At 40.4% G+C, this 23,958-nt stretch overlaps 1 protein-coding gene across 4 annotated transcripts; it reads right to left on the bottom strand.

Moving 5' to 3' along the window:
• Positions 1-509: 509 nt before the first annotated feature.
• ide (insulin-degrading enzyme) lies at positions 510-23,320 on the bottom strand. Of its 4 annotated transcripts, none has more exons than XM_067474381.1 (25): positions 23,199-23,320; positions 21,808-21,992; positions 21,019-21,226; positions 19,609-19,778; positions 18,867-18,989; positions 17,721-17,833; positions 17,365-17,527; positions 17,020-17,112; positions 16,787-16,878; positions 16,411-16,491; positions 15,746-15,849; positions 14,364-14,466; positions 14,129-14,251; positions 13,650-13,732; positions 12,589-12,733; positions 10,616-10,726; positions 10,273-10,393; positions 9,144-9,235; positions 7,746-7,857; positions 5,978-6,145; positions 5,267-5,539; positions 4,328-4,389; positions 2,887-2,959; positions 2,727-2,794; positions 510-1,506 (listed from the first exon to the last, which is right to left on the bottom strand). In XM_067474381.1, exons 1-25 carry the CDS (start codon positions 23,204-23,206, stop codon positions 1,411-1,413), a joined length of 2,970 nt encoding a protein of 989 aa, XP_067330482.1. In that variant the 5' UTR covers positions 23,207-23,320; the 3' UTR covers positions 510-1,410. The 4 variants fall into 4 exon arrangements, with proteins under 4 accessions (XP_067330482.1, XP_067330491.1, XP_067330472.1 ...); XM_067474390.1 differs by having other exon boundaries at positions 23,188-23,320; XM_067474371.1 differs by lacking the exon at positions 12,589-12,733 and adding an exon at positions 11,847-11,991 and having other exon boundaries at positions 23,078-23,214.
• Between the last annotated feature and the right edge of the window lie 638 nt (positions 23,321-23,958).

A 23,958-nucleotide genomic window follows, 5' to 3' on the forward strand; every position in this document is an offset into this window, starting at 1 on the left:
ATAATATATTTAGAAAAATAGTCCAGACTGGAGCTCGTCCTCTACACCCCTCCTGACATCAACAGGAACATTTTTTATTATTCATATTTTTTTTTTCAGAAATAAAAGGCTAGCTGCATTTTGACATCTATTCTGTGAGAGCCAATGCACAGTCCAGCATGATTTATTTGGGGTGGGGGGGGGTGTTCACAACCACCAGGATTAGACCAGGCACAGCCAGTTACAAACTGATGCCCCCCTGGAAAGGCACAAGCTGCAGAAAGTCTCACATGGAGACGTGAAGTTGAACACCAACAACAATCAGCCCAGATTCAAAGGAAGTTGAATTCTTCTCTACAGCCATTAGTTCATTTGATTTTATAAAGAAAATAACTAACAAAACCAATAATGATATGTGAACAAAGAACTAATGTACACGACAGACTGATAAGTGTGTTTTATTTTAATCAATTAATAATAAAATTGAATGTAACCCTCCCTTCGAAAAAACAAAAATTCAATTAAATAAAAAATAAAATAAAAAGCATGAGATACCCCTGAGATGTCTGAATTACATATCACTGTAAAAATGCAATAAAAAATAAAAACACTTGGGCAATGCTCTTTGTAAATAGCAATTTAAAACAGCTCCTCAAAGGGTCCCAACATTTTACCGGATTATGAGCGAAAACATTTCCAAACCTGTGAGGATTAAAACCCTAATTATAAGGCAGATATTCTTCCGAAATGCAGAAATGTGAATAAAAATGTTCTGTCGGACAGAGTGCGTCTTTCTAATAACGTTTTTTTAGGAGAGTTGTGGTGCCTTCAGGAGATACACAGCAAACAGAACAGTCCAACAGATAAAATAAAAGACCTTCGTGGAGCTACAGCCTCCAGATCATCGCAAAAAAACCCGCCATCCATTTTCAAAGCAGCATGTGTGAATAACTCAAATAAAATGCCTCCTACCGCCAAGCGTCTGCAGTTCACTTAAACTCATTTAAAGGGCCCTTATGTTTTTTTATTATTAATTTTTTAAAGGTCTCTGTCCTCTACAACACCTACTCTATTGTGATGTGTGAGAGTGTTTCATCTCTGTTTGGAGATTTAAACATCAGGTGAGTCTGGTGTGACCTCTATCTTTATCACGGCTATGTTGACAACCACGTTGCTAAGTCTGTGATTCAAATACACACGTTTGTTTCCAAGCAGCTCTTCTAGTGGCTCCAGCCTGCCACACATGCACACACACACACACACACGTACGTATCCACACAAACAAACATTCATGCAGGCTCAGTCAGGTGACGATCTTCCTGACAGAAGGGGAGGGGAATCTGTGAAAAACGAGAGCGGGGTCCCTAGCGGTCGCCCTCGCTGGCTCCACCCTCAACCCCCTGCTGCTGCGTGTCGACCCGCCGCCCTCGCTCACAGTTTGGCAGCCATGAAGTTGATGTGAGGCTTGGCCAGGGGGAACAGAGGCAGGCTCCTCTTGAACTCCGTCATGTCCTGAACTAATGTGGGCTGTGGAAACAAAGAGTCAACAGGTCACAGTGGCATTTGTACGGATAGACGACTTTACAGGCTTTGGCTTTGTGGATTCCTTCAAGGCAAGAACTTGCTCTTTACTTGGTATTGACTTTGTACTTATGCCACCACTGACATTGATATGCAAATGGCAGACAGCTCACCAACAAGCATTTTAGCACCGCACACGTAGAAATTACCATTTGCCTTTTTCTCTTAGCAAGGATGCGTCTAATAAGTTAGAAATTGTAGTCTCTTACATTTGACACTAATCTGAACAGCCAATCAGAGGGGCCTCTTTGACCGTCGGTGACTGTGTAACGGATTCAACGCAAATCAGCATAAAAATAAATAAAAGAATCATAACTGCCAACGGGGGTCCAACAAGCCATGACGGTGCAGAATGGTCATGGTGCTCTCTTTGCGTGGGAGGCATTCAGGGACAGTACATAATGTAGGTCACCTGTGTTTTGGGAACAGCCGGAGCCCAATATGAAATTAGGTTGTTTGTTATGTGGAGGAGTTACTTTTTTGTTGCTGCAGCACAGCTGCACCTAGTATTATTCTTCACACCATTACAATATGTAAAAAGAGAAATGCTTGTTAGTGAAGATTCTCGTTTGTTGATCATGAACATAAAAGAAATGTTATAATTATATTTCGTGTAGAGAAACCAAAAGAGATGAATTCTAGAAAAAAAAAAGGAATAGAAATGTAATTCTATGGTTTTATTGCTCAACCCACAAATGAGAAATATTCCCTGCAGCGTCAGTAGCTCTGACACTAAACCAAATGGTCCCTACCAAACACAATTATTTAGGTCAGAGACGTAGAAAAGGGCCAATCACAGAGGAGTAAATAGTGAATTTGTTGGGACTATATTCAGCTGTTGATTATTCAATTTCTGGTTGCTCTAATGAGTCTTGACAGCACCAGAACAGTGTGTGTGGGACTGAGACAAAATTACCAAAAGAGAACGAAAGTAATGAAGGAACATCATCAGCTTTCAGACAACAACACAGCTCTATGGAACAAAGCAAAGATATGTCAGGTGCTGGATAATCATAGTAATGGAGCCGTTAGTAGGATCCAGTTATTTTTGGTTTTGGTCTGTCAGTGGGATTTGACAATAAGACTATCAGCACAATTATCTATGAGGTAAACAGTCAGTGTCAGCAGCTGGGAAAGGAATAAACCAAAGACAACATGATCATTACCTGTGGCAGGGAAGGAGCGGGGGCCAGGTTGACATCATTCTGAGCTGGGAACTCTCCCACCACTGGACCTGCACACACAGTGACATACAGGTCAATGTGACACGGGACGAATCCACTGATGTCAGGCCTTTTCAACAGACAAGTGTGGACAGATACTCACAGGAGTCCATCTCTCTGGACAGGACGTGCACTGACACCTTGTGTCTCTTCAGAGCATCGACTGTCAGCCGCTCCTGCAGAGACAAAGACAGACAGGTGGGGTGATGCACTGTTGTCGGTCGGTTTCCTTTTTCTCATGAGAATCAGTAGGACGACCATAAGCAACATTTTCCACAGTTACTAAAAGTTTTTTGGGAAAAAAAACGCATGATTCCATCGAAAACAGTTACTGGAATGACTCATTACTGTGCTCGTTGAAAAAGAGCATTAATACCACAGAAGAAGAGACTCAATGTGGCTGGAATGGCTGTTTTTGTCCCACTGAATCTGGGACCAACTGTGACAGCTGCCCTGTGGAGATTTAGCTCCACAGTCGCTCTCTAGATTTGACTCATCTGCAGTCAGACAGCGTCAACTCTGCTGAGCAAGATTGTCCCTCGAGAAGTCGCCACACATTGGTTTTAAGCCGGATGCCTTTCCTGCCGGAACCGTCCCATTTTTGTCCGGCAAGGTGGCCAGTTGTGGCTGGGTGGGATTCGAACCTGCTGCTGATGTGACACTAGAAGTGCATTATTGCACACAGGGTGTTTGCTGGGACCAGATGCCCCCAGATGGGCCCAGATGCCCCCCCCCCCCCCCCAAATGTATGGCAGCCACGTATATTTGGCCCTTTATCCCCCTTGAAACAGGCTGGCTATCATTATGGCAGCTGATATGCTGAGAGCATCCTCTGTCAGTGTCACCTCCATAGCTATGAATAGAAGCAGAGGGAGATCAAAGCTGGGAGGCCGGACTGAGTCCAGCGATGGTCAATACGACCTTTTTCAGCACAATCTACTTCAGGACTTTTTAAAACGCTGAAAATAGAAAGTCTGTTGTCAACTTAATCTATTTACCAGTTGAATTATAAGCAGGAAATAACCTGTTGCAGAGATCTTTGGAAAATGTACAAAAAGCAGCATGTCACCAACATCATGATCGAACTGAGAAATAAGATTGTTTTTATACCTCAACACATCAACTGGGGCAACGGTGTCTCGCTCGTGGTCATTTTGACATGAAAGGATTTGATCCAACGAGCCTGAAATTGCTGGATGACTGTTCTACCTCCTGGGCCACAGTCTCATTTGCTTGTTTCAGCAACAATGCATATTCTGCACACATTACACCACATGGCTCCATACGGATAAACTGACCTGCCTGTAGCCCAGAAGCTGTCGCCCACTAAAAACATGTTCAACATCAGTAAGTGAGAGGAAACAACGAATTAGATTCAAAATGAGGGCATATTTTACAGAATGGGTTTTGTAACATGTAGCACAAAAAAAATAAAAGTGAGTTGAAGCATGAGTTCACTGACTTCAGGAACGTTGCAAAGCCACACATCTACCACTGATCACTGGCTGTATGGGAAGATATCGTGACAAAGAGGAAGCACTTACTCTGTAGAACTGCGTTATGTCCTCTTTCGCCAGCGTCTTTAGATAAGCCACTTCAATGTTGTCTGCAAAAACACAGAGGAAACAGAACATACTGAGGCACAGTCACGATGCCTGAACACACACTTTATATAAGCATTTTAGCCAATAGAGCCAATATGTCCCATTCTAATAGTTTCTACTTCTGCAGGCAGCAGTTTCAATTCATGTCAGAAAGGTTGAAAAAAGAAATTTGCTGAGAAGGTTTTAAGAAACTAGTGATCCATTAAAAGTGAAAGCTGCTCAGCTAAACTTTCCTTAGAATCGCAGCCAAAACATTCAAGTGTGGCTCAAAGAAGTGTTAAAGTGTGTCTACGTTTGGCCTCTGGATTTCATTCTTCAACACATTGGTACCTTGTGAATTGCTTTCACTACTTTGAGAAATATTCTGCTTAAGATCAAATGGAGAATCTCTACTGCCACAGACCCACGATAAACCTGTTTTTTTGCACAAAATGCTGTTTGTGAGCTCAGACGAATCGTGTTCATCTTTGCCCTTGGCAGTGAGTGTTAGCAGCCCTTGCTCACCCTGCTGGTATCGGTAATCACCACCACTCCCTTGGCAGCCTTTCAGTGTTGCCATCACTCGGGGCTTTAGGCAGATTACCAGTGAACCAGGCCCATTACAATCCATTATGGCACTCAGGAGAGTGCTGCATGAGAGAAGTGTGCTATGGCAGCAGATTATTTCAGGCTTTAATCGATCCCAATTTGTGCAGCTCTAAGCAACATCCTGCTCACCTCTGGGACGGACCAAAATGTCGATCACGCCTCAGAACGTCTATTCTGACTTGGCGTTACATCTTACAGGATTTTAAATTATATTCACTTAAATATGCATTTGAAGCCGAAACCTAATTCGAAGTGAGCAGCAAGGTGAAGTGGACCGTTAGGAGGCCTCACCTCTGTCAAAATTATACTGCTGGGAGATGATCTCTCCCCAGTACTTGGCACACTCAGCAGACAGCTTCTTAGGCTTGTCCAGGCGGCGGATGGCCACAGCCTGGATGTGTTTCTGGAAGGCTTCCTCGCTCATCTCCTCCACAGCCTTCTCCATGGTGCACAGGAAAGCCTCTACACGGCTCTCCAGGTAGTGCGGAGCCTTCTCCGACTGGATAATGAAACGCAGGCCTTGGACTCCATTTGCCCGTCGGGGCCCGCTGAACACAATGTAGCCTTGGGAACGGAAAAAAAATAATAAATAAAAAAAAATAAAAACATATGTAAGAGCTCGACAGAAAAGACTGACTTCAAAATCCATTGCAGTCAAAATTATTCATTTACTTAAATCTTGTCAGTGTTTAAAAATAAATACGGGAAATATTCGAATGATGTTTCGTTCACTTCATTACCACTGTCTCAGGATTTATCTTTACAAGAATATTAAAATTGCTTTCAAGGAAAATGTGGGTTCAGAGGCCCAATCCAACAATTCATACACCATCACAGTTGACAGAACTTGACTTTCGTTTTAGTCCTTCTAGAACAGTATTGAATTACTCAACGCAGACTATAGTGATATCATTCTCAAAGAAAAATACCCCAATAATAATAATAGGAAGAAGAAGAATTCACAAATTTGTAGCAAATCTTGAAAAACAGTAAAATCCTCACCCAGCTGTTCTTTGGTTCTCAGTGTGTTGAAGCAGGGCTCCGAGATGATCTGACAGAACAGCTCCAGCAGCATGTTGTCATGTGTGGTCTGCATGTCTGTCTGGTAGTAGATCTCAATGCCACAGTTGTTGTGCACCTCATTTCTCTGTTGGTACACGTACCAGCCACCTGAGAGGAGAGTTTGTGTTTGAAACAGGTAGGGCTCAGAAGCTGGGCATCATTTCTACTTTTTTATTATTCTACATGAGGATTAAAGGCACATACTTCATTTCTGTACATATGTGAAAAATAGACATTTGTAAAATATAAACAAACAGAATGCCAGGATTTGCAAGTCATCTGAATCCTATTTTCGTATTTGAGAATTTTTTACAAATAGTACAAAGGCAACATCTCAACCATTGAACCTGAGAAATATATATTGCTTTTTGACACCCTAAATAATTACATGTCCAATGCTTTGAGGGTAACAGAAAATGTGGGGTATTATATATGTTATCATTCAAAAAAAACCCATCTGTGATGGTGTGACGGGCGCATTGGTGCACACAGGATGGGTAACTTGCAGACCTGTGGAGACGCTTTTAATGCACACGTCCTGCCAATGCTAATCATGCTGTTAAACAACGGGAACTAGTTTAAGGAATCATTTTCAATTTTTGCTTCATGAAAAAAAAAAAAAAACATTTTACCAGCCCAGCTGGTTTCACATAAACCATCCTTATCAAAAATCAATGCTGCATGCATGAACGTGCACAACTGATGCCGTTATCAAACAGATGAGCTGATCAGGTTGTAGATATGTAGTTAAAGCCTGAGCCCTGTGCTTGAGGGAGGGATGAGCGAATTACAGTACAGTTACACAGGAAAAGTCAGAGATGGGACAGTGGTGATATTCTCCCGAATGGCTCCCGAGACAGTCAATGTGCTTTTTATCACTGACTGGTTGTAACCTGGTCTCCTCTAGCATTTCACCTGTAAAATGGTATTTGGAGGAGCCCATCCATTTTACATTTTGTGTCCCTGTGCCCTCAGTTAATGTCAACTCAAAACAATTGTGACAGCAATTACTAAACACTTTTTCTTATTACACAATGTGTTTTATAACTTTGCTGACAGAAATCACTAAGCTCTAGATTAGGTTTTTGTGGCTGTCTGCATTTTGTTGTTGCAGACTCCAAAACTTTGTTTGAATATTGGACGCTGGAACTGATTCCACTTGGACGACTGAATGGCTACATTTCTTTGAACTGTCAGCTATGAGTCCAAGTATATGTTTCCTGGACAAACTGTCAGCCAGTCGGTCATTTTTATAAGTTTTGTGTTTACATCCTTTATGTCCTCTTGTGCTCCTGCTTTGTGTCGGACTGGCCGCCTGGAGCCAAGCCTGGAAAACACAGGATGTCTCCGGGTGGCCCTGCACAGCTCTGGTTTTCCTCTACACATCACACAGCTTCCCTAATGTAATTTAAAAAAAAAAAAAACAGCACAGGTGCTCTACTTTGCCTGCGCATTCATCTGTGAGCTGTTGAGTGGAGGCTGTGTACAGATGTTGACCAGTCACCGACCTTTTCACTCGGTGACTAATATTTTCCAGCTAGGGAAATGAAGGATGCTGAAATTTAATCAAACCTTTTTAAATTGTACGACAGTGGCACTGATGACGAGGACAAAAGCACAGCATAAGAACCCTTCTGAGTGGTCACCGTGGAGACGGGCCCAACTGGCAGGGGATTAAGAGGGCTTGACCACTGTATGGAAGACCTACCGTCGGGAACCTGCACTTCTCTGTAGCGAATCAGCTGGCTTGGGAGGAGGGGCTTCGTGTGAGCGTGCTCAATGAGGGTGTCCTCCAACATTTGCATCATCCCAAGAGCAGACTGGAGAGACGAAAGGTAGAGGAAAAACAAACATTTGAGCAGGAAAAGGAAAATTCTCATTTAAAATTCTGCAGTTCAGTGTATATTTGATATGTGAAAAGGTTGGAGGTGTGGAATTAAGTCTGGGTGATGTATACAAATCATTTTATTATTTTGTTTTGAATGATGTGGAAAATGGTTAGATTGCAAAATCAACATGAAAGCTTCCTCTACTGTCTCCCAAAAGCCACCACAAGTAGTTATTTTGGAGACACCTGCTTTGCCAGTCAACAAGCTGGAGTGTTGATGGCTGCAGCTGCTGATGACGATGATATAACATATTACCATACATCACAATAACAAAGTAATACCATGTGTACACGATAGCCACAGTGTGGAAAACCAATCAGTAATGGTTACTGTGCTGTGTGTGTGTGTGTGTGTGTGTGTGTGTGTGTGTGTGTGTGTGTGTGTGTGTGTGTGTTGAAGGCATTCAGGGACATTACAGGTCAGCCATTTTCTGGAAACCTTCAGTACCCAATACTAAGAAATAAGAAAAATACCACTTGGGGTCTATGGTACATTTTGGTTATTGTACTCGCTTCTTCACTACTACTTTTCCACTAGTGCAGTTCTTTAAAATGTTTGCAATGTGTTAAAGGAAAAGCTGCATTATTGCCCAGCCCAGGAACACATTCACCAATATTAATGTGAAATGAGTTTCTGTAAACTAATCAGAAAAGCTAAAACCCCAGGATCTTCTCTTAAATTGTCTTTTTAATATTTTCCCTCCCTGTAAATGGCCCACAAGCGCAAATCTTTTTATCAAACATGACTGTTACTCCCCATCTGTCATAAACCTTCACATTATAAGGCTTCTCTGCCAGACTACTTTGTCAGCTGTTGCTCTGACATTTTGAGGCGCAGGTCTACTCAGTACGTTGATGATAAGGAAATGGGTCATTGCTCCCACTCATTCGCTCTCTCTACCAGACTGTGACACGGTTGCCATTTCAACACATTATATGAAATCACTGCTCCCATCTAAAGTGTCACTTGAACAGAGGATATTCTAGGACATTTTAACAGTAGTTCTCTTTGAAATGATGGGAAGGACAGATAAAAATGTGACAGAGTCAAAAAAAATACAAATAAAGGCCTATTCATACTGTAGAAAAACATTGAGCACGGATATGAACTGAAAGCTGCACTATTTAGAATTAGATCAGAAAAAGCATGAGAAGAATTTCTCTTCATCTGACAGTAAAAAAACAAACCCCCCCCAAAAACAGTAACTCCAAACAAACCTCCTTGGTAATGTTGCCATGGAGAAGGGCTTCAATATGCAACCGTGACAATAGCTGAGGTATGAAGGCCTTGAGGCGTGGGAGAGTTACATCTGGAATACAGATCACAGACAACAGCAATCAAAGAGCAATTTCCCAAGCTATCAATAGTAAATCAGTAACAAAACACATAACTGTTTTTTATGTGTGTATGGGTGTGTGTGTGCGTGCGATGATTTCACAGTAGAGACTTGCTGTGACAAACAAGACAACAGTCCCAGGTTAGACAATCATGCAAATCTTGTAAAACACAAGCACTAACATCTGGTTAGTGTACAAAAATCGTGTCTGCTTCAATTTGGGCTGGTCAATCTGAATTCAAGCAGCGTCTGACCCAGATTCAAGGATGAGCTACTACAGGGACACACACGCACACGTGCGCACACACACACACGCACACACACACACACACACACACGGAAGACATTCTCGGACACCTCAGACAGGAGATGGCAGGAGGTTAGGGACATTGGTAAGCAAACACATGGCAGTAATTGGAAGCCATGGTGGCTGGGTTGCAGGTCTTGGGCCTGCAGGTTAATTAAATCTCATTTGAATGTGACTCTGATAAATATGTAAGCTCAGTTGTAAAAAAAAAAAAAATAAATAATATTAATAATCTGCCCCTTCAGGTTCCAAACCTGCACTGCAGATAGAAAAGACTGCAGCTAGGGAAGCATCTGCTGGGGAACAGCCTCAGCATTCAAATAAAGACTTTCTTTTTTGTTTGGGGGAGGGGGGGGGGGCATTAGAAAGACAAGACCTAAGGTGAGAAAGGAGTGAGAGCCCCAATTATTGACTGTAAACCAGGAACTACGGACAATAAAGATGTGAAATGGTGACACTCTTAACTAACGTTCAACATATTTGTTAATGCAGCTACTAAGTAATTGAACTTCCTAGAACTAGCTACACAGCTCAGGCTGTTGCTCAGTTCTAGCTTGAAGAAAGGTGGCATTTATTTTGCATTTCGGGTAACTCGGTTTGGACCACAGCAGAAATAGGACTAACGAGCACATGGGCTGAGAGTTAGAGATTGAAGTTAAAAAAATAAAAAATAAAGATAGATAGATTAAGAGCAAAATCTCACCATCCAGAGCTTCTCTGAGCTCATCTTTGGTCCAAGCAACCTCTGTCATTAGTAGACGGAGGTAGTACATGGCGTGTTGGTGAGGCTGCTCAGCTCTGAAGTTATTTAAAGACCTCATGTACTGCAAGGAGAGAGATGAGGCAAAGTCACTTTATGAACTGAAAGGATTAAGTCAAAACCCCTGCAGTGTCTAAAATGCTGCTACCGGTAGTTTACTGTGTGCAGTAACGTAGACTAAGACAGGGATTAAAGTCAGCTGTTATGATATGAAATGCTGAAAGTCATTTGTTTGATTCCTAACTCATGACTTTTCAATGATGATGCAGATGCAATCAGAGCTTACCGCCTCCTTAATAATGTCGAAACGCTTCTCATCTATCTCAAAGGTGGCCATCTTCTCAACGATCTTCTTCAGCAGGATGTGTTGTTTGTCATTGTAACCTTTAACAGACAGCTGCAGTGGACAGTAGTAAAAAGGACAGGTGGGATGTTATCAACAGACAGATCGATACGGTGAGCCTGGCAAGACTAGTGGTGGCAGATCACTCTGTAGTTTAACTTGCTGATTGGCTGGCTTTTGACCCATTTATTATAATGTGTGTGTGCTGTAATTACAGGTCGACTAAACAACCAAGAAAATCCCATCCTTTCACAAATCCGTACTAAATAATAATCTGCTTGAGAAACTGATTCATCTTAGGAAACTAACTGATATCTCTGGCAGTGCAAATCTATTTCCGTGTAGTTTCTCGTAGGAAGGCAAAACAAATTTAAGTGGTGATGAGGCTTTTCTATGCAAATGAGTATTTTTTTTAAAAATTCAAACCAACAGTCAAGGTTACTTCATGGCTACACTTTGCAATGTCATTCACACCTCGTGGACCTTCATGATTCAGCAAAACGTCCAGCTACATGGCTACACTCTCAAAATCATCTCATTCTTCGCCAAGTCACTGCGGTGACGCCTGATAAAAGTAATCTCTCCTAGAATCATTAACCTTGATAAATGGGCAGCAAGCCACACTATTACTGCTGACTCAAATAAATTACACACAGCCCATCACACAACTAAACAGATGGCGTGTTGAGCAGCTGTCTCCGAGAACACACTGCAGTCACGAATTCAAGGAGAAGAGGTAGGTAGGTAATAAATGCAGGTTACTTGGTCAAGTGTGCAAAAGAACCCAGCTACAAGTTAGTTTCATTCATAGAGCAGGTTGTTACTTTGCCGTGCAACAGTAGATTATCCTGAAGGAATTTTGGAAGTACTGTATATCCCCATTTAGTAGTTAGTATCCAATCAGTGGTAAGTAAAGATAGTACTTGATATTTGCAGGGGACTGTATCCAGCCATCTTATATTTATGTGACATGTTTAGTTGGGGTTTGCAGGCAACGCAGTCACAAGCAAAACTTCATTGAAAACCAAGTTTAGACAAACAGCAAGACCCAATCAAACTGAGCAGAAGCGAGAAAGCGAGAAAAACCACACCATTTCCACACTGTGCCAGAGCTTCAGACTTGACCCTTCACTGATGCCCCCACTGCCCACCAGGCTTCAAACGGCTTACTTACGAGGATGGCATTCATCCCTGAGGCTACGCCATACACCAGCCCGGCCAGGCGGGCTGCATATGTATACTCTTTTAAATCATCCTTCAGTAATCTGAGTAATAAGTACGTCATGTTGCAGTGCAGGGGATCTGCGTATAGGTAGCGACTAATGGAAGGAAAAAAGAAAGGGGGGGAAAAAAACAACGGGTTGTCAAACACAAAAATAACAAAAAAAAAAAAAACTAAATATGAAAAGTTTGTGTGTAAATAAAAAGAGTATGTATATGCAGCCTGGTGACCAACTTAACGTCCTGCTAAAACTGGCAAAATCCAACCAAAAATCAATCTTTAAGCCTGTCGGCCTGTTGAACACCACATCGCCTGATCTAACATCTAACATAAAGACGCGACAAGATACCTAAAAAATGAAAGGTGATGCAGAATGAGGAGGAATGCAGGGACAACAGAGACTAGACCAGCCAGGTCTGGGCCTGAAGGTTTTCGGGAGTGGTAAGTTAAGTCATATGTATGATCCTGTATTATTACAGAATAATACAACATAATTTTTTGTAATAATCTAAACTAAATAATCTAAAAAAAAAAAAAAGACCTCTGAGATAAAAATCATTTCCATGCGGCAAAAGACCTGTCGACCCAGGCCTAGCTGAGCCCCACTAGTCCAGACTGACAATGAAAAAGAATGAGGAGACGTAGGGTCTGGGATGCAGCACGAGTACGATGGGGAGGCATTTTGAATACTTACATACATCCCATAGACGGTATTTTGGAGGTCATAGTTCAAGCCAGCTAGCTCGGCTGCATATGCATACTCGTTGAGGGAGTCCTTGAGGAGCTCCAGGTATAAATATGCCATGTTACAATGCAATGGATCCACATATGCAAATGGGCTGTAGAGAAAATGGCAGTGGTCAAACAAAGCGTAGAGACAGTGTCCTCTACATTGTCTCCCAAAAAGAGTACTGTACGCAATTATGCATGTGTGTTTCACAAACTATAGCCACACCGGACAAGGAAGCAGCTAATGTTCCCTTTTTACTTGTTAGCTAAAGCTAAAATAATAAAGCTTTGAGTTAAAATAAAAGCTGCTGATTGAGTATGTATTTTCATCGCTGATCTGCGACCCTGAATGATCAGAATGAAAATATTTAAATTTAGCCGTGTTGTGATCAGACTGCACTATATTCTGCTTTAAGGTCGGCTTGTTGATCACATACCGAGAGGACCGAGGGAATTACCGAATGTAAAGCTAAAAAAAAAAGTCTCCATCTCTCTGATCTGTAATTAATTACACTTTCCTTGTTCCTTTATTGACTCGATGACTAAAAACATAACACTGAGATATTTCCTTCTTAATACGGGAATATTCTTCAGTATTTCAACGGATTCTTCTAGAATGACCGGGGTTATTTTCATAGCTGACCCATCCTCTGCTCACATTCACTGTGTGTGTCAACAACACTTTCTTCAGTTGTTCAACTGACAATTCACCCAAACAAATGGGTGTTTAATGAAGTGTTTTATAGCGTGTCACTGGCCATGTGATAAAGTAAAGTGCAGTGAGCGCTGTGAAAACTCTTCAGAAGTGATTTAGGAGAAGGAAATACAAACTCACAGCAAATGTTTTATGCTGATAATTAGGTTCTGTAGTTGTAATAGTAATTTTTTTTGCTGTTATTAAGAAATAAGAATAATGGAAGTTCACACTGTGAGACTGTAAAAGCACTACCAAGGAAAAACATTAGGCAGAGGACCTTGTGCCCAAAATTCCAGGTGAAGTACAAAGCTTGCTCATTACTCACGCACCTGAAGAACTCGAAGTTCAGGCAGGCCTTGGGCAGGAAGAACTTGTCGTCCTGCTTGAACCACACCTTGCTCATAGCAGTGTCCTGCAGGAAATGAACCAAGTACACACTTCTCATTTTCAGACTCATTTCAAGTTCATTCTGTGCAGAAATACTAATTTGCAGGAGTCTCTATAAACGCTAACAGTGACGCGGGTATTTTAGTGATAACTGAAAAAGGGCACTGGGTTTTTTTCAGCCTTCTCTTCAGCAAATAGACACTGTATGTACACTGTTGTTAAGAACTTAGTACCTTTGATCTTGACACGATGACAAAACCAGCACTAAAGGTTTTATGTATCAATAACAATACAACAGTATTTTATTATCACATGAAAGTGAAGCAGAGATTTACAACGTAGAGCAAAGCATGGACTGTGCTTTGAAGTAACAAACAGTGAATACTCTTTGGGGACAGACAAACGTGGCAACAACACTTGCCTTGATTAAAGCGGGCACTGATGGAGAGTCTTTCTCAAGAGGGTAGATCTCAAAGTTGGTAGGGATGAACTCGTTTTTCATAGGCAACTTAAACTTGCCATTGAGGTCTGCATTTGCCCATTTCTGAAACACAAATGTACAATCAGCAAGCGGCATATTATGAAACCTAAAACTGGTCACACACACTCCAAAAACGGAATCCCAGAATAGTGTTCGATTGTTTGGTATGATTCACCTTGATGCTCTCCTCAGAGATGGCCTCCTGTTTATACTGTGTGCCATACCATTCTTCTGTCTGGTCTGTTTGGCTTTCAAATGACTTTGACACCAGAGCAACTCTATGGAAGAAAAGAAAAAAGAGAAAAGAAAAAAAAAGCTCAGGTCATGTTACATTGGTCTGTTAGAGTGGATTAGATACCCTCCATGTGTAACTGCTTAACTGAAAAAAATACGAGTGCTTTTCCATTAGGATTCTATTTGTATCATGTTCGAGGAAGTGGAGATGGGCATAATTGACATGTTGTCTACCTTTAACTGATGAGCAACGTTTAGAATTCCTTTACACCCGCAAGGCTGTTACTAAATGGCAATGGTGGATGCTGAATTGTTACACACCAAATTAATCTAAAAAAAAAAAAAAAAATCAATAGTGTTTTATGGATAATTGTGCTAATAATTTCCAGCAATGTTCTGACGTAGCCTAGTTTAGCATCATTACCAAACCACTAAGGTTAAATACACACGAGAGGAGTCCGGCATGCAAACTGTTGGGGTCAGCCAGTGAGTACATGCATTCTCCTGCTTGGTAAGCATTTAGGATTCTGTAAGTCACAAGTCTGCACTTTGTAACAACTGCAGCCTCCCATAAAACCATTACGGTCAAGCGACACTAGTTAAAAAAAAAAAAAAAAAACTGTCAGAGGCTGTGATTATAATGCCACAAAATATATCCACCCTCTCTGCCATGTCCATGTCATTACACAGAAGAAACTCATCTGTGTATAAAACGGGTAACATTATATTACAGTGATCACTTGTCGGCTGATCACTAAAAAAAAAACTTCTGAGGATTTTCACTTGATACTAATACTATCACCAAATAATTTAAGTCATTACTCTTTACTCTTTCCTTAAAAAAGGCTGACAAACCCAAACCCGATTGTATTCCGGCTCTAGTAAAATAATGCTGTCTGGAATTCGGTTTCAAGCTAGAAATTAGAAACAGCTGTTTCAAACAAATATCAAAGAAAATGAGAAGCATTTTGTCACAGAGGACAAGCGACAAAAACTATTCAGTGTGTGTAAGAACACTGATTGATTATGAGGTTACAGCAATGTCCTGACGCACAACTTTGACATTATGCACGAACCTATCATTTAACATTGTGTATCGTGAATCAGAAACAATTATTTTCTGTTCATAAACCCATTCACACTGATGATCACTTTTTAAACACTGCCCTGGCATCGAGGGTGTGTAACTGTGACATTACTCTTATGTTACTGAAGAAAGCATCAACCATTTATTTGTTAGTAACGCTACCATTGGGCTTTTATTTGTCTACATTACATATTTTAATGTTGGACGTGAACAGAGGCTGATGTTGTCACACTGACCTGACATGTTCTGGTCTCAGTTTATCCAGCACCATTTCAATCAGATCTGGTCTGAAGTCCTCCAAAAGATACTCTGCTGCTAGAACCTCTTCGATAGGGTAATACTTTAACACACAGAGCAGAAATCTGTGAGCATTGTACATCTTGAGGTGGTAGAATTAGTTGGAAAACATCTGAAAAAAAGGACTTACATTTTACATTTTTCAAACTACATTAATTATGAACTGGAAGAATCTAAAAATAATACATATGTTGTCTTCACAGAATTTTTAGCTACATGGATGTTAATTTTACATTTTAATTACTAAAGGCTGCATAAACCACCTGCAAAACATGACGACAAAGACTAGAAAAAAAATGTTCGCTACACTGAGCTGCTCCACGTCATTATGTAATCTTAGGTAATTTTAGGGCATTCTGCCACTTGCTATGACTGAGGAGGGAAATAATTATTTCCACTGCCAAACTTAATGAACGAAAATTCCTGCAATTAAGAACCATTAAGTAATTGGGAAACTGTGGTAAACATAAAACCTGAGCCCGATTCTGACTGTGCTTCTGCAAAAATTTCCAGGAGGCAGTCTGATGACAACAGTGGGTACGGAGGCAAAGAGCTGCAATGTGTCTCCATGGAAACAACCTTTGCAGATGAAGAGCGGACCTACATGTAGTAAACCAGCTACTTTGGAAGTGTACCCACGGGGCCGTTCCTTGTCCTTGAACCTGAAGGCCACTTTGTTTAAATTCTGCAGACAGAGAATGAGAAACGGTGGATGTAACGGGTGAAGTTGCACATGTAACACAGTTTGGACAGAAGCCAATATGTTTCCATGTTTCTAAACTTAAAATCAAGCTTAATTAGACATTGCTACATTCAACAGATACGACGGTGAAAATAGCTGAAAGGTATTGAATCCATTAGCCTCTGCTGTCAATGCTTCTGCTGCTCTATTAATTCACTCAGCAGCCAGAAATAAATGGGGCATGGTATCCTCGCCCCACCGTCTGAAATGTTGTCACTGAATATACAACAATAATTACCTTGCACTCTTCAAACACCCACTCCTGAGGCCCTTCCGTGCGCAGTTTCTGGATGTACTGAAACATGTGGAAGATGATGTCCTCGACGTGCACTACAGGGACACAAAACAATCAAGCCTCTGTGAATATTACTTATAATGCATTTCCACAAATCTTACCACGCTTTTATTTAATCATGACCACATGTAAAACACATCTGTAAACGTGACTGACAGGATTATTGTAGTACTTACAGAGACCCTCCTCAGTCAAGTCCACGTTGATGATAAAGAACATGAAGCCTCGGGCTCCTTCTTTTTGCCCTCCGACAAGTGTGTTCACCCAGCCTAAAAATGATGCGTGATCAGCATGAGTTGGGTTTTGATTCCAGTCATTTTTTATGATGGTAACAGGGGAAGTAAGTACACTTTTAGATTTCAGACCATGGAAATATATGTTATTCGTTTTTTTTACAACAACAATAAAAAATAAAAAGACATTTGCTCATGTATAGGCACTGTTATGCATACATCACATTTTTAAAATCACAAGCTCAAGCCCTGTTTGTTATCGTCACGCAGCTGTACTTTATGTCCTACCTTTGGATTTTAGCTCAGATAACAAACTTCCAGGCCCTTCATGGCCAATCAGATGTCCTAGATAATGTCCTGGGTTAGACTTGTAGTACTTCTGGAGGTCTGGGATGGGGAAAGTAACATACAGGTTCCTGATATCTTTGACAGGCACCACTTTGTAGAATTGCTGTGACAAAATACAAAGAACATAAAAATAAAATTATTTAGAAATTATTCACACGGCGACATTTCTTGGTGATGAACTTGAATTCCACCCCCCCACCCCCCACCAAAAAATACATTAAATACAGGCAATGGCCTTACACTTCTTCTCTAGAATGAAATGTGAGAATTATTGGAGAGACATGAAAGCAGCTCACCCTGAGGTGCTCTTCCTGGAAGGGATGCTCGGGGAATTCTGGCACAGGCACGTTCTTGTTCTCCACTTCTCCAAATAGGTTAACCACCATGGAGGTCAACTCATCTAATGATTCTGTAGCGAAATCATTCGAGCACATTCACAGTTTAACTTTACTTCACAGTCAACAGACAAAATGATCAAATTTCAGCAAAGTATTTAATTCATTGCATAATGTTAGACTTCAGTTTTCGACTATATTATAAAGCCCCTTGTGTTATGTTAAAACAAACAAAAAGCGAACATAATATTTAATGCGCATTGAGACAACTTTTCAGTATTTTACAATACATTTTTCCATATGCTCATTTTAGAACAAGGGAATGCAAACTTTTGTAGCCAACTGTATGTTGATCATCAAAAACAATTCCCAGAATGCTCACAAATGTCTCCCTTTCAATTTTCTTCACCAAAAAGGTAGAAGAGAGCTTGCCCCAAACTCGGCAGCTGATTAACTTAAAACCACATTGAGTCATTAATTAGAGAAACATGCTCTTGTAAAACACTTCTGTTAAAACTGTCCATCTCACAATCCAGATGAGAAAGACAATGTTGGCAAATGTAACTTGGCAGCCAAGGATGACATATACCAGGGACAATTCTAATGAGCTGGGAATTTGAAGGGGAAAAAAAAAGAAGAGAGACAGACACTGTATACAATATAACTGAGATGTTTAGACCAGCTTGTATCATTTATTTTATGATATAACATCAGCTCTACTTCAACACTTAAGTCTTTTGTAGATAGAAAAAAGGGAAGAGAGGCTCTTTTATGACCAAGGTGCAAGCAGCGAAAGGGCCATTGAAGTAGAAGTTAGAAACACTACAACCCTATGTAGCAGCTACCTTGTCTTGACAATAGTTTCCTTTGTTAATAGCACTGATCCAAAGGCAGAACATCTAATTTAAATAAAGAAAACCATGTTGTATTGCTGCCTAACAGTTTCCACATAACACTTGAAGTAACATGTTTCAGGTTATGTCCATCAAGTCATGTCCTAGAAATATTTGTGGTCTTTAGTAACTACTTACTCAATCAAGTGCCTTTAAGACGGAGGGAGGATTTTGCCATATTCAATCACTCAACTTGTCAGACATGAACTCTTACCTCTTCCTAACACACACAGTCCCATGAGGTTAGCAGAGTAATATGTAGAGTGGAATTTCAGGAGCTCCTGGCGGACATCAATCCCATCCTTAGTTGGTCTGGTTTCAAGCGTCAATTTGTTACCTAAATAAAACAAATGTACCACTTTCATGTAAGAACCTTAAAAGAGAAAATTATAGCAAAACACACACCAGGCAGTGGGGTTTTCTTAGAGAAGCCGAAGAGCAAAGCGACGCTCCTGGACATCAAGGCCGGATCCTCTTCTAACTTCAATAAAGATTATGTATTTCAAGACTGCCACCAGGTGGTTATTTTGAGCTCGGAGCTCTCCACTCTAATTCACTGGAACACGGACTAAGTTTCCTTTAGGCTATGAGATGCTTTTCTTGGACAGGTAAATGTCAGGTCAGTGAATGCAAATACAAACAATGACCTTACTTTTATACAATAAGTTGTCATTTTTCAAACACAAATAAAGTGCCACCCACTTTCTTCAATATTTGTCAATTGGCGTAGAAACAACCTATTTGGTGTAATTATTGACTCCATGCATTAAACTAACTTATATATTATTAATTAATGTATAAACACATATTGAATCCTGCATGGAGAAGGACTGACATGGAGACACTCTATAATATGATAGAACATGACATAGTACTGACAGAAATAAGCAGAAAATCAGAGTCAATTATGTTCGTTGTTAAATTGAGGTCTGGTGAGAAACCTGGAGAGTTTCTACCTGTTCCAAATTTGCTGAATGGGTGGTCTTTGTTGCCAGTGGCCTTTTCCAGCTGAAACAGCCTCCAGGCATCATTCATCAGATTCTTCTCATGTTCAGAGTCCACAGCATTCACCTCCCGGTCCTTACAGCTCTCATCAAACAGAGGGCAAAGGAAGAACTGAGCAAACCTACGCAGAGAGCAAAATGACAATTAAACAACATGGAACAGTACAGTTCAGTATGTAGAATACATTTCAGACATAACTACTTAGAGTTAGTTGGTAATTTAAAAAAAAAAATGTTTTTAGTGCGAGTCTAATACTTACTGGTTTATAGGATCATTCGCAGACAAAGAAATGGACAAGACGCCATGAGGAAAACCTATCTGCATTTGCATGATTATAAACTGAGACCAACTGCCATGCAAATGACTAAGTAAGCCAACAAAATCTAAATATTTTTAAGCTATGTCTGTCATGGCAGTTGCTGCTCTAGGTTTAACAGGAGCTAGTTGTTTTGATCAATAAAGTATAAAAAAAATTAAATAAAACAATTCCCAACCTGAACCATGGCACAGATATGTTATTACATCATATGGTCTTTCCAGTTCTTATTCCAGTTGTTATTCTCTTCTCAGTAAAAAAAAAAAAAAAGGACCCACTGTGGCGACCCTGAACACGGGATTAACCGAAAGGACACAAAATAAATAAATAAAATAAAAAGACTAAGATAACGGCAGCTAATGACACATATGATCCTTTCAGCTGTCATGCTCTTCTATTTTCTAATAGGCAACAACATTAATATTTCAACCTACTCCGCACTCTCCTTTCCTAACACTGACCTCCAGATGGCCTTCACAATTGACTGGTGCAGGAGAATAATTAGCCCATGTCACAGAAACAGGTGCTTGCTAGACTATCATTCATTTATAAAGGAGGTAAGCTTATCCCCATAGGTTAAATTCTGACTGTTCCCACCAAAATAAGGAGAAAAAGACCAAAGCCTTGTGAGCAGAGCCCCCTGCAAGGTTGAGGACAACAGTGTCACTATGATCCTGGGGAATTATTCTGATGGTTACAAAAGATGGCACAGTGAAGCACAATGACAACAACCTGGGAGCTCTCAACAGATCTTAACGCATTAACTCCAAAAAACTGTATACTGCTAAATACACAACCAATAAAGCAAACTGGTTGCATCTGCTTTAAGGCACCAGACATACACTGTGTAAATAAAGTGAATGCATTGGACAAAACAGACTAGTTAAGTCTCATTGTCTATCAAGTAGTTAAGGACAGTGCCAAAGTCCAAAGCTGAGCACAAAAACCAAATTCACACAGATTCTATCACCCACATTCTAGAATTAGGACAATGAGCATAGTTACTTTTACCACATAAAAATCAATCCACAAAAACAAAAGTTACCTATCTAGTGCTCCTTGCAAGTGTTCGTGGGAAACATCGAAGTAATAGTTTGTATGCTCTCCACTTGTAAATGCATTGGAACTGCCTGCATGCTCGCTGAGGAACTGGCTGTACTCATTCTCCTTGGGATACTTCTTTGTTCCCAGGAACAGCATGTGCTCACAGAAGTGAGCGAGGCCAGAGATGTTTGGTGGGTCTGATAACGAACCTGTGAATTTAAGAGAAATTAACAAAGGATTGCAGTTGGTTTATTTATGTCTCTTTACACATTAGTGTTTGCAGATTCATCATCTTGATTTTTTTCAAGGCTTCCCAGGCCATAGTTAAAAGTGAAGACTGAGAAAAATGACAGCTCTGTAATGGCACAAAAGCTAAATTTATACACACAGGGCATTGCCTTTTTAGTCTGTTATGCAGACATTTTACATCAACTAGTAACAGCCCCAAAATATATAAGATAATATGGCTTAAATAATTAAGAGTAGACTCAAAAGCATCTATTCTCTGGACCTGCTTTATCCTAGAACTAAATTTGCTGTCTTTGAAATCACTTTTTCTTTCTCTGCAAATTTATGAGGCGTGGGTAAAATCTAATTGTTCACAAGATTTTTGAAGGCTGTCATTACCATATGCTCTTCCCACAGCCAATGTGACCAACAATTGTTTAGCCTGATACTGTGGCCTATTTCCATAGCCCACAGAACACAAACTTGTTACACATTTTGCATACCATTTTCCTATTGCTCCCCCAAATTGAAAGACATTAAAATAACGATCAAAGTCCCTTACCTATGTGGACATCCAAAGCAGCAGATGATTTGTCTGTTGTTGGGTCACTGATGAGTATGGCCTTTAGGCCATTAGTAAACTCTAGACCTCTATAAACCCGTTTGTCCTCAGGAGAGCGAATTATATCACTAACCACCCTCTTCACAGCCTGGTCGGTCATTCTGACTGGCAAGGATGACACCAGCCTGAAGTAAACGGAAGACAAATGTAGAGTAAATATTTGATGCAGCTAGACAAGGAGCCAGCAAGACTGGCATGACAGCCCAAGAGATTTTAGCAGGGACAAGGAAAAATGAACCACAGTGAAATATTTTACTGGTCTTTATTTAAACAGAGGAACTCTCGCTGTTTTAGCAGACAGCAGTGTGTACAGACCGAACAAAATACATTTGCAGATGAAAGTCTATGGACAGGACAGAAAACAATGAGTAGCTAAACACCGATCAGTGACAACATTTAAAAAAAAAAACCCTGATTGCTCTGATGTAGTGGTGACAGGGGGGCAGCACGGTAAAATATAAAAACTGCCAATAATCGACAGGTGTTAAGAGGACACAGTGCACTGCGGCTTACTGCGTAACGTTAACTTTTAACCGAAGACAGGCCAGAGTTATTGTCAATGTAGCCATTAAAGCAAATTGCTTATCCCAACGAAGAAATGCCACGTTTTGAACAACAATGATAAAATGCAATCGATTAACCTCTTAAGTTATCGAGCCTGGATAAATACGCCGATGTAACGTCAGAGTTAACGTTACAGTTTTGTCCCAACTATAGCGACCTAAGGTTTGGCTGACAAAGTCTAGAAAACGTATCGTTTCTTCCGAAATCCAAACAGACCTGTACAATCCACAATTTGCTGTTAGGTAATTGACCGAAACCGGCTTAGCACTTGCGTACAGCACCGATAAGCTAATGTGACTGGCTAACGTTAGCTAAAGGTTCCATTAACAGAAGGGAAACTAGCATTAGCTCGCTAAATGAGCACCAAACGCTACACAAAAGTAAAAAGGCATTCAAGTGGCAGCGTTTGTGTAGTTCGATAATAACATGTCGTTTACAAATTACAAGACAGCTCCTCACATAAATCATAAACCGCTTAGCTCCTACCTAAGTATATAGCAACGAAGCTATAAGCTCTAGCAGGTTAACAAACCGGTTTTATCGACTCAACGCACTAAGGTTAGTTCGGCTGCTAGCTAGCATGACGGTCGTTTCGAAAATAATTATTTTCAGTAAAAAGGTACAACAGTTGACCGACAATGTTTACCTAAATTCTTGACTAAGACGGAAACCGTTGCTTGCTGACTGGAGATATCTCGAAAACTGGGCTGTTCGATTAATGCACTTAAACATACTTTACATCCATAGAAAACAAACCTCGGATTTACCTCGCCATCTTTGAATAGACTCAAGTAATCAAACACCAGAAGTGTAGAATTTAGAATTTGTATTTTATCTCTTCTGCAAGAAAGCCACCGTGTAACACATTTAACCACAACAACAGCTACAAATAAGACCCACGGTTTAGTTTAAAGGGATTGCCACGCTGTAAGCCGTCTACCCTTTTCGTAAAATTACGTTGTGTCATTGATTCTGGTATCGATTAGGTAGCCTGGGTGTTGATTTCCAATGACGTTAAGCGTATCAGATCGAGTTTCAAGCTTCGGCCCAGCGAGTTTCCGTACTGTATATGGCGATGATGATTAAAAAAAAAAATTAACAAATAAAATAAAAAATATTAGAAATACTATGGACAACTCAACAAATTAAATTCAAAAATATTGGACAGCCATAGAAGCGATTATTTTGAATTAAAGTGTTTTACTATGCAAAAATCCTTAAATTCTTCGAAGCCAAAATCTGTTTAACTAAAAGCTCCTGTTGTACTTTGAATGTTGTACTTTCGGTGGATAAGGTAGAGAAACTATATGCGGTCTCATTGCATAACTATACAGTACTCAAACTACACCAGCTTGCTGCTGAATATTCTGTTAAAAGCAACCAAAAACTGTACTAATAATACAACTTAATATGTTAAACGTCTTATGGTGGAGAACATTGTAGGACTATTGTTTGAAATTACGAAATGAATTGCATTGGCTCACACGTTACCCAGTTTTGCAATGTCCAACAAGGTTTTTTTTTAGG

Source organism: Channa argus, chromosome 1, assembly GCF_033026475.1.
Source record: "Channa argus isolate prfri chromosome 1, Channa argus male v1.0, whole genome shotgun sequence".
Lineage (NCBI taxonomy): Eukaryota > Metazoa > Chordata > Actinopteri > Anabantiformes > Channidae > Channa > Channa argus.

Coding starts and splice junctions, on each gene's coding strand:
- ide (XM_067474371.1), bottom strand. CDS start 23,163: ATGTTTAAGTGCATTAATCGAACAGCCCAGTTTTCGAGATATCTCCAG. Junction 21,227..21,807: donor TGCTTTGGATGTCCACATAG/GTAAGGGACTTT, acceptor TTAAATTCACAG/GTTCGTTATCAGACCCACCA. Junction 14,252..14,363: donor TCTCTGAGGAGAGCATCAAG/GTGAATCATACC, acceptor TTTGTGTTTCAG/AAATGGGCAAATGCAGACCT.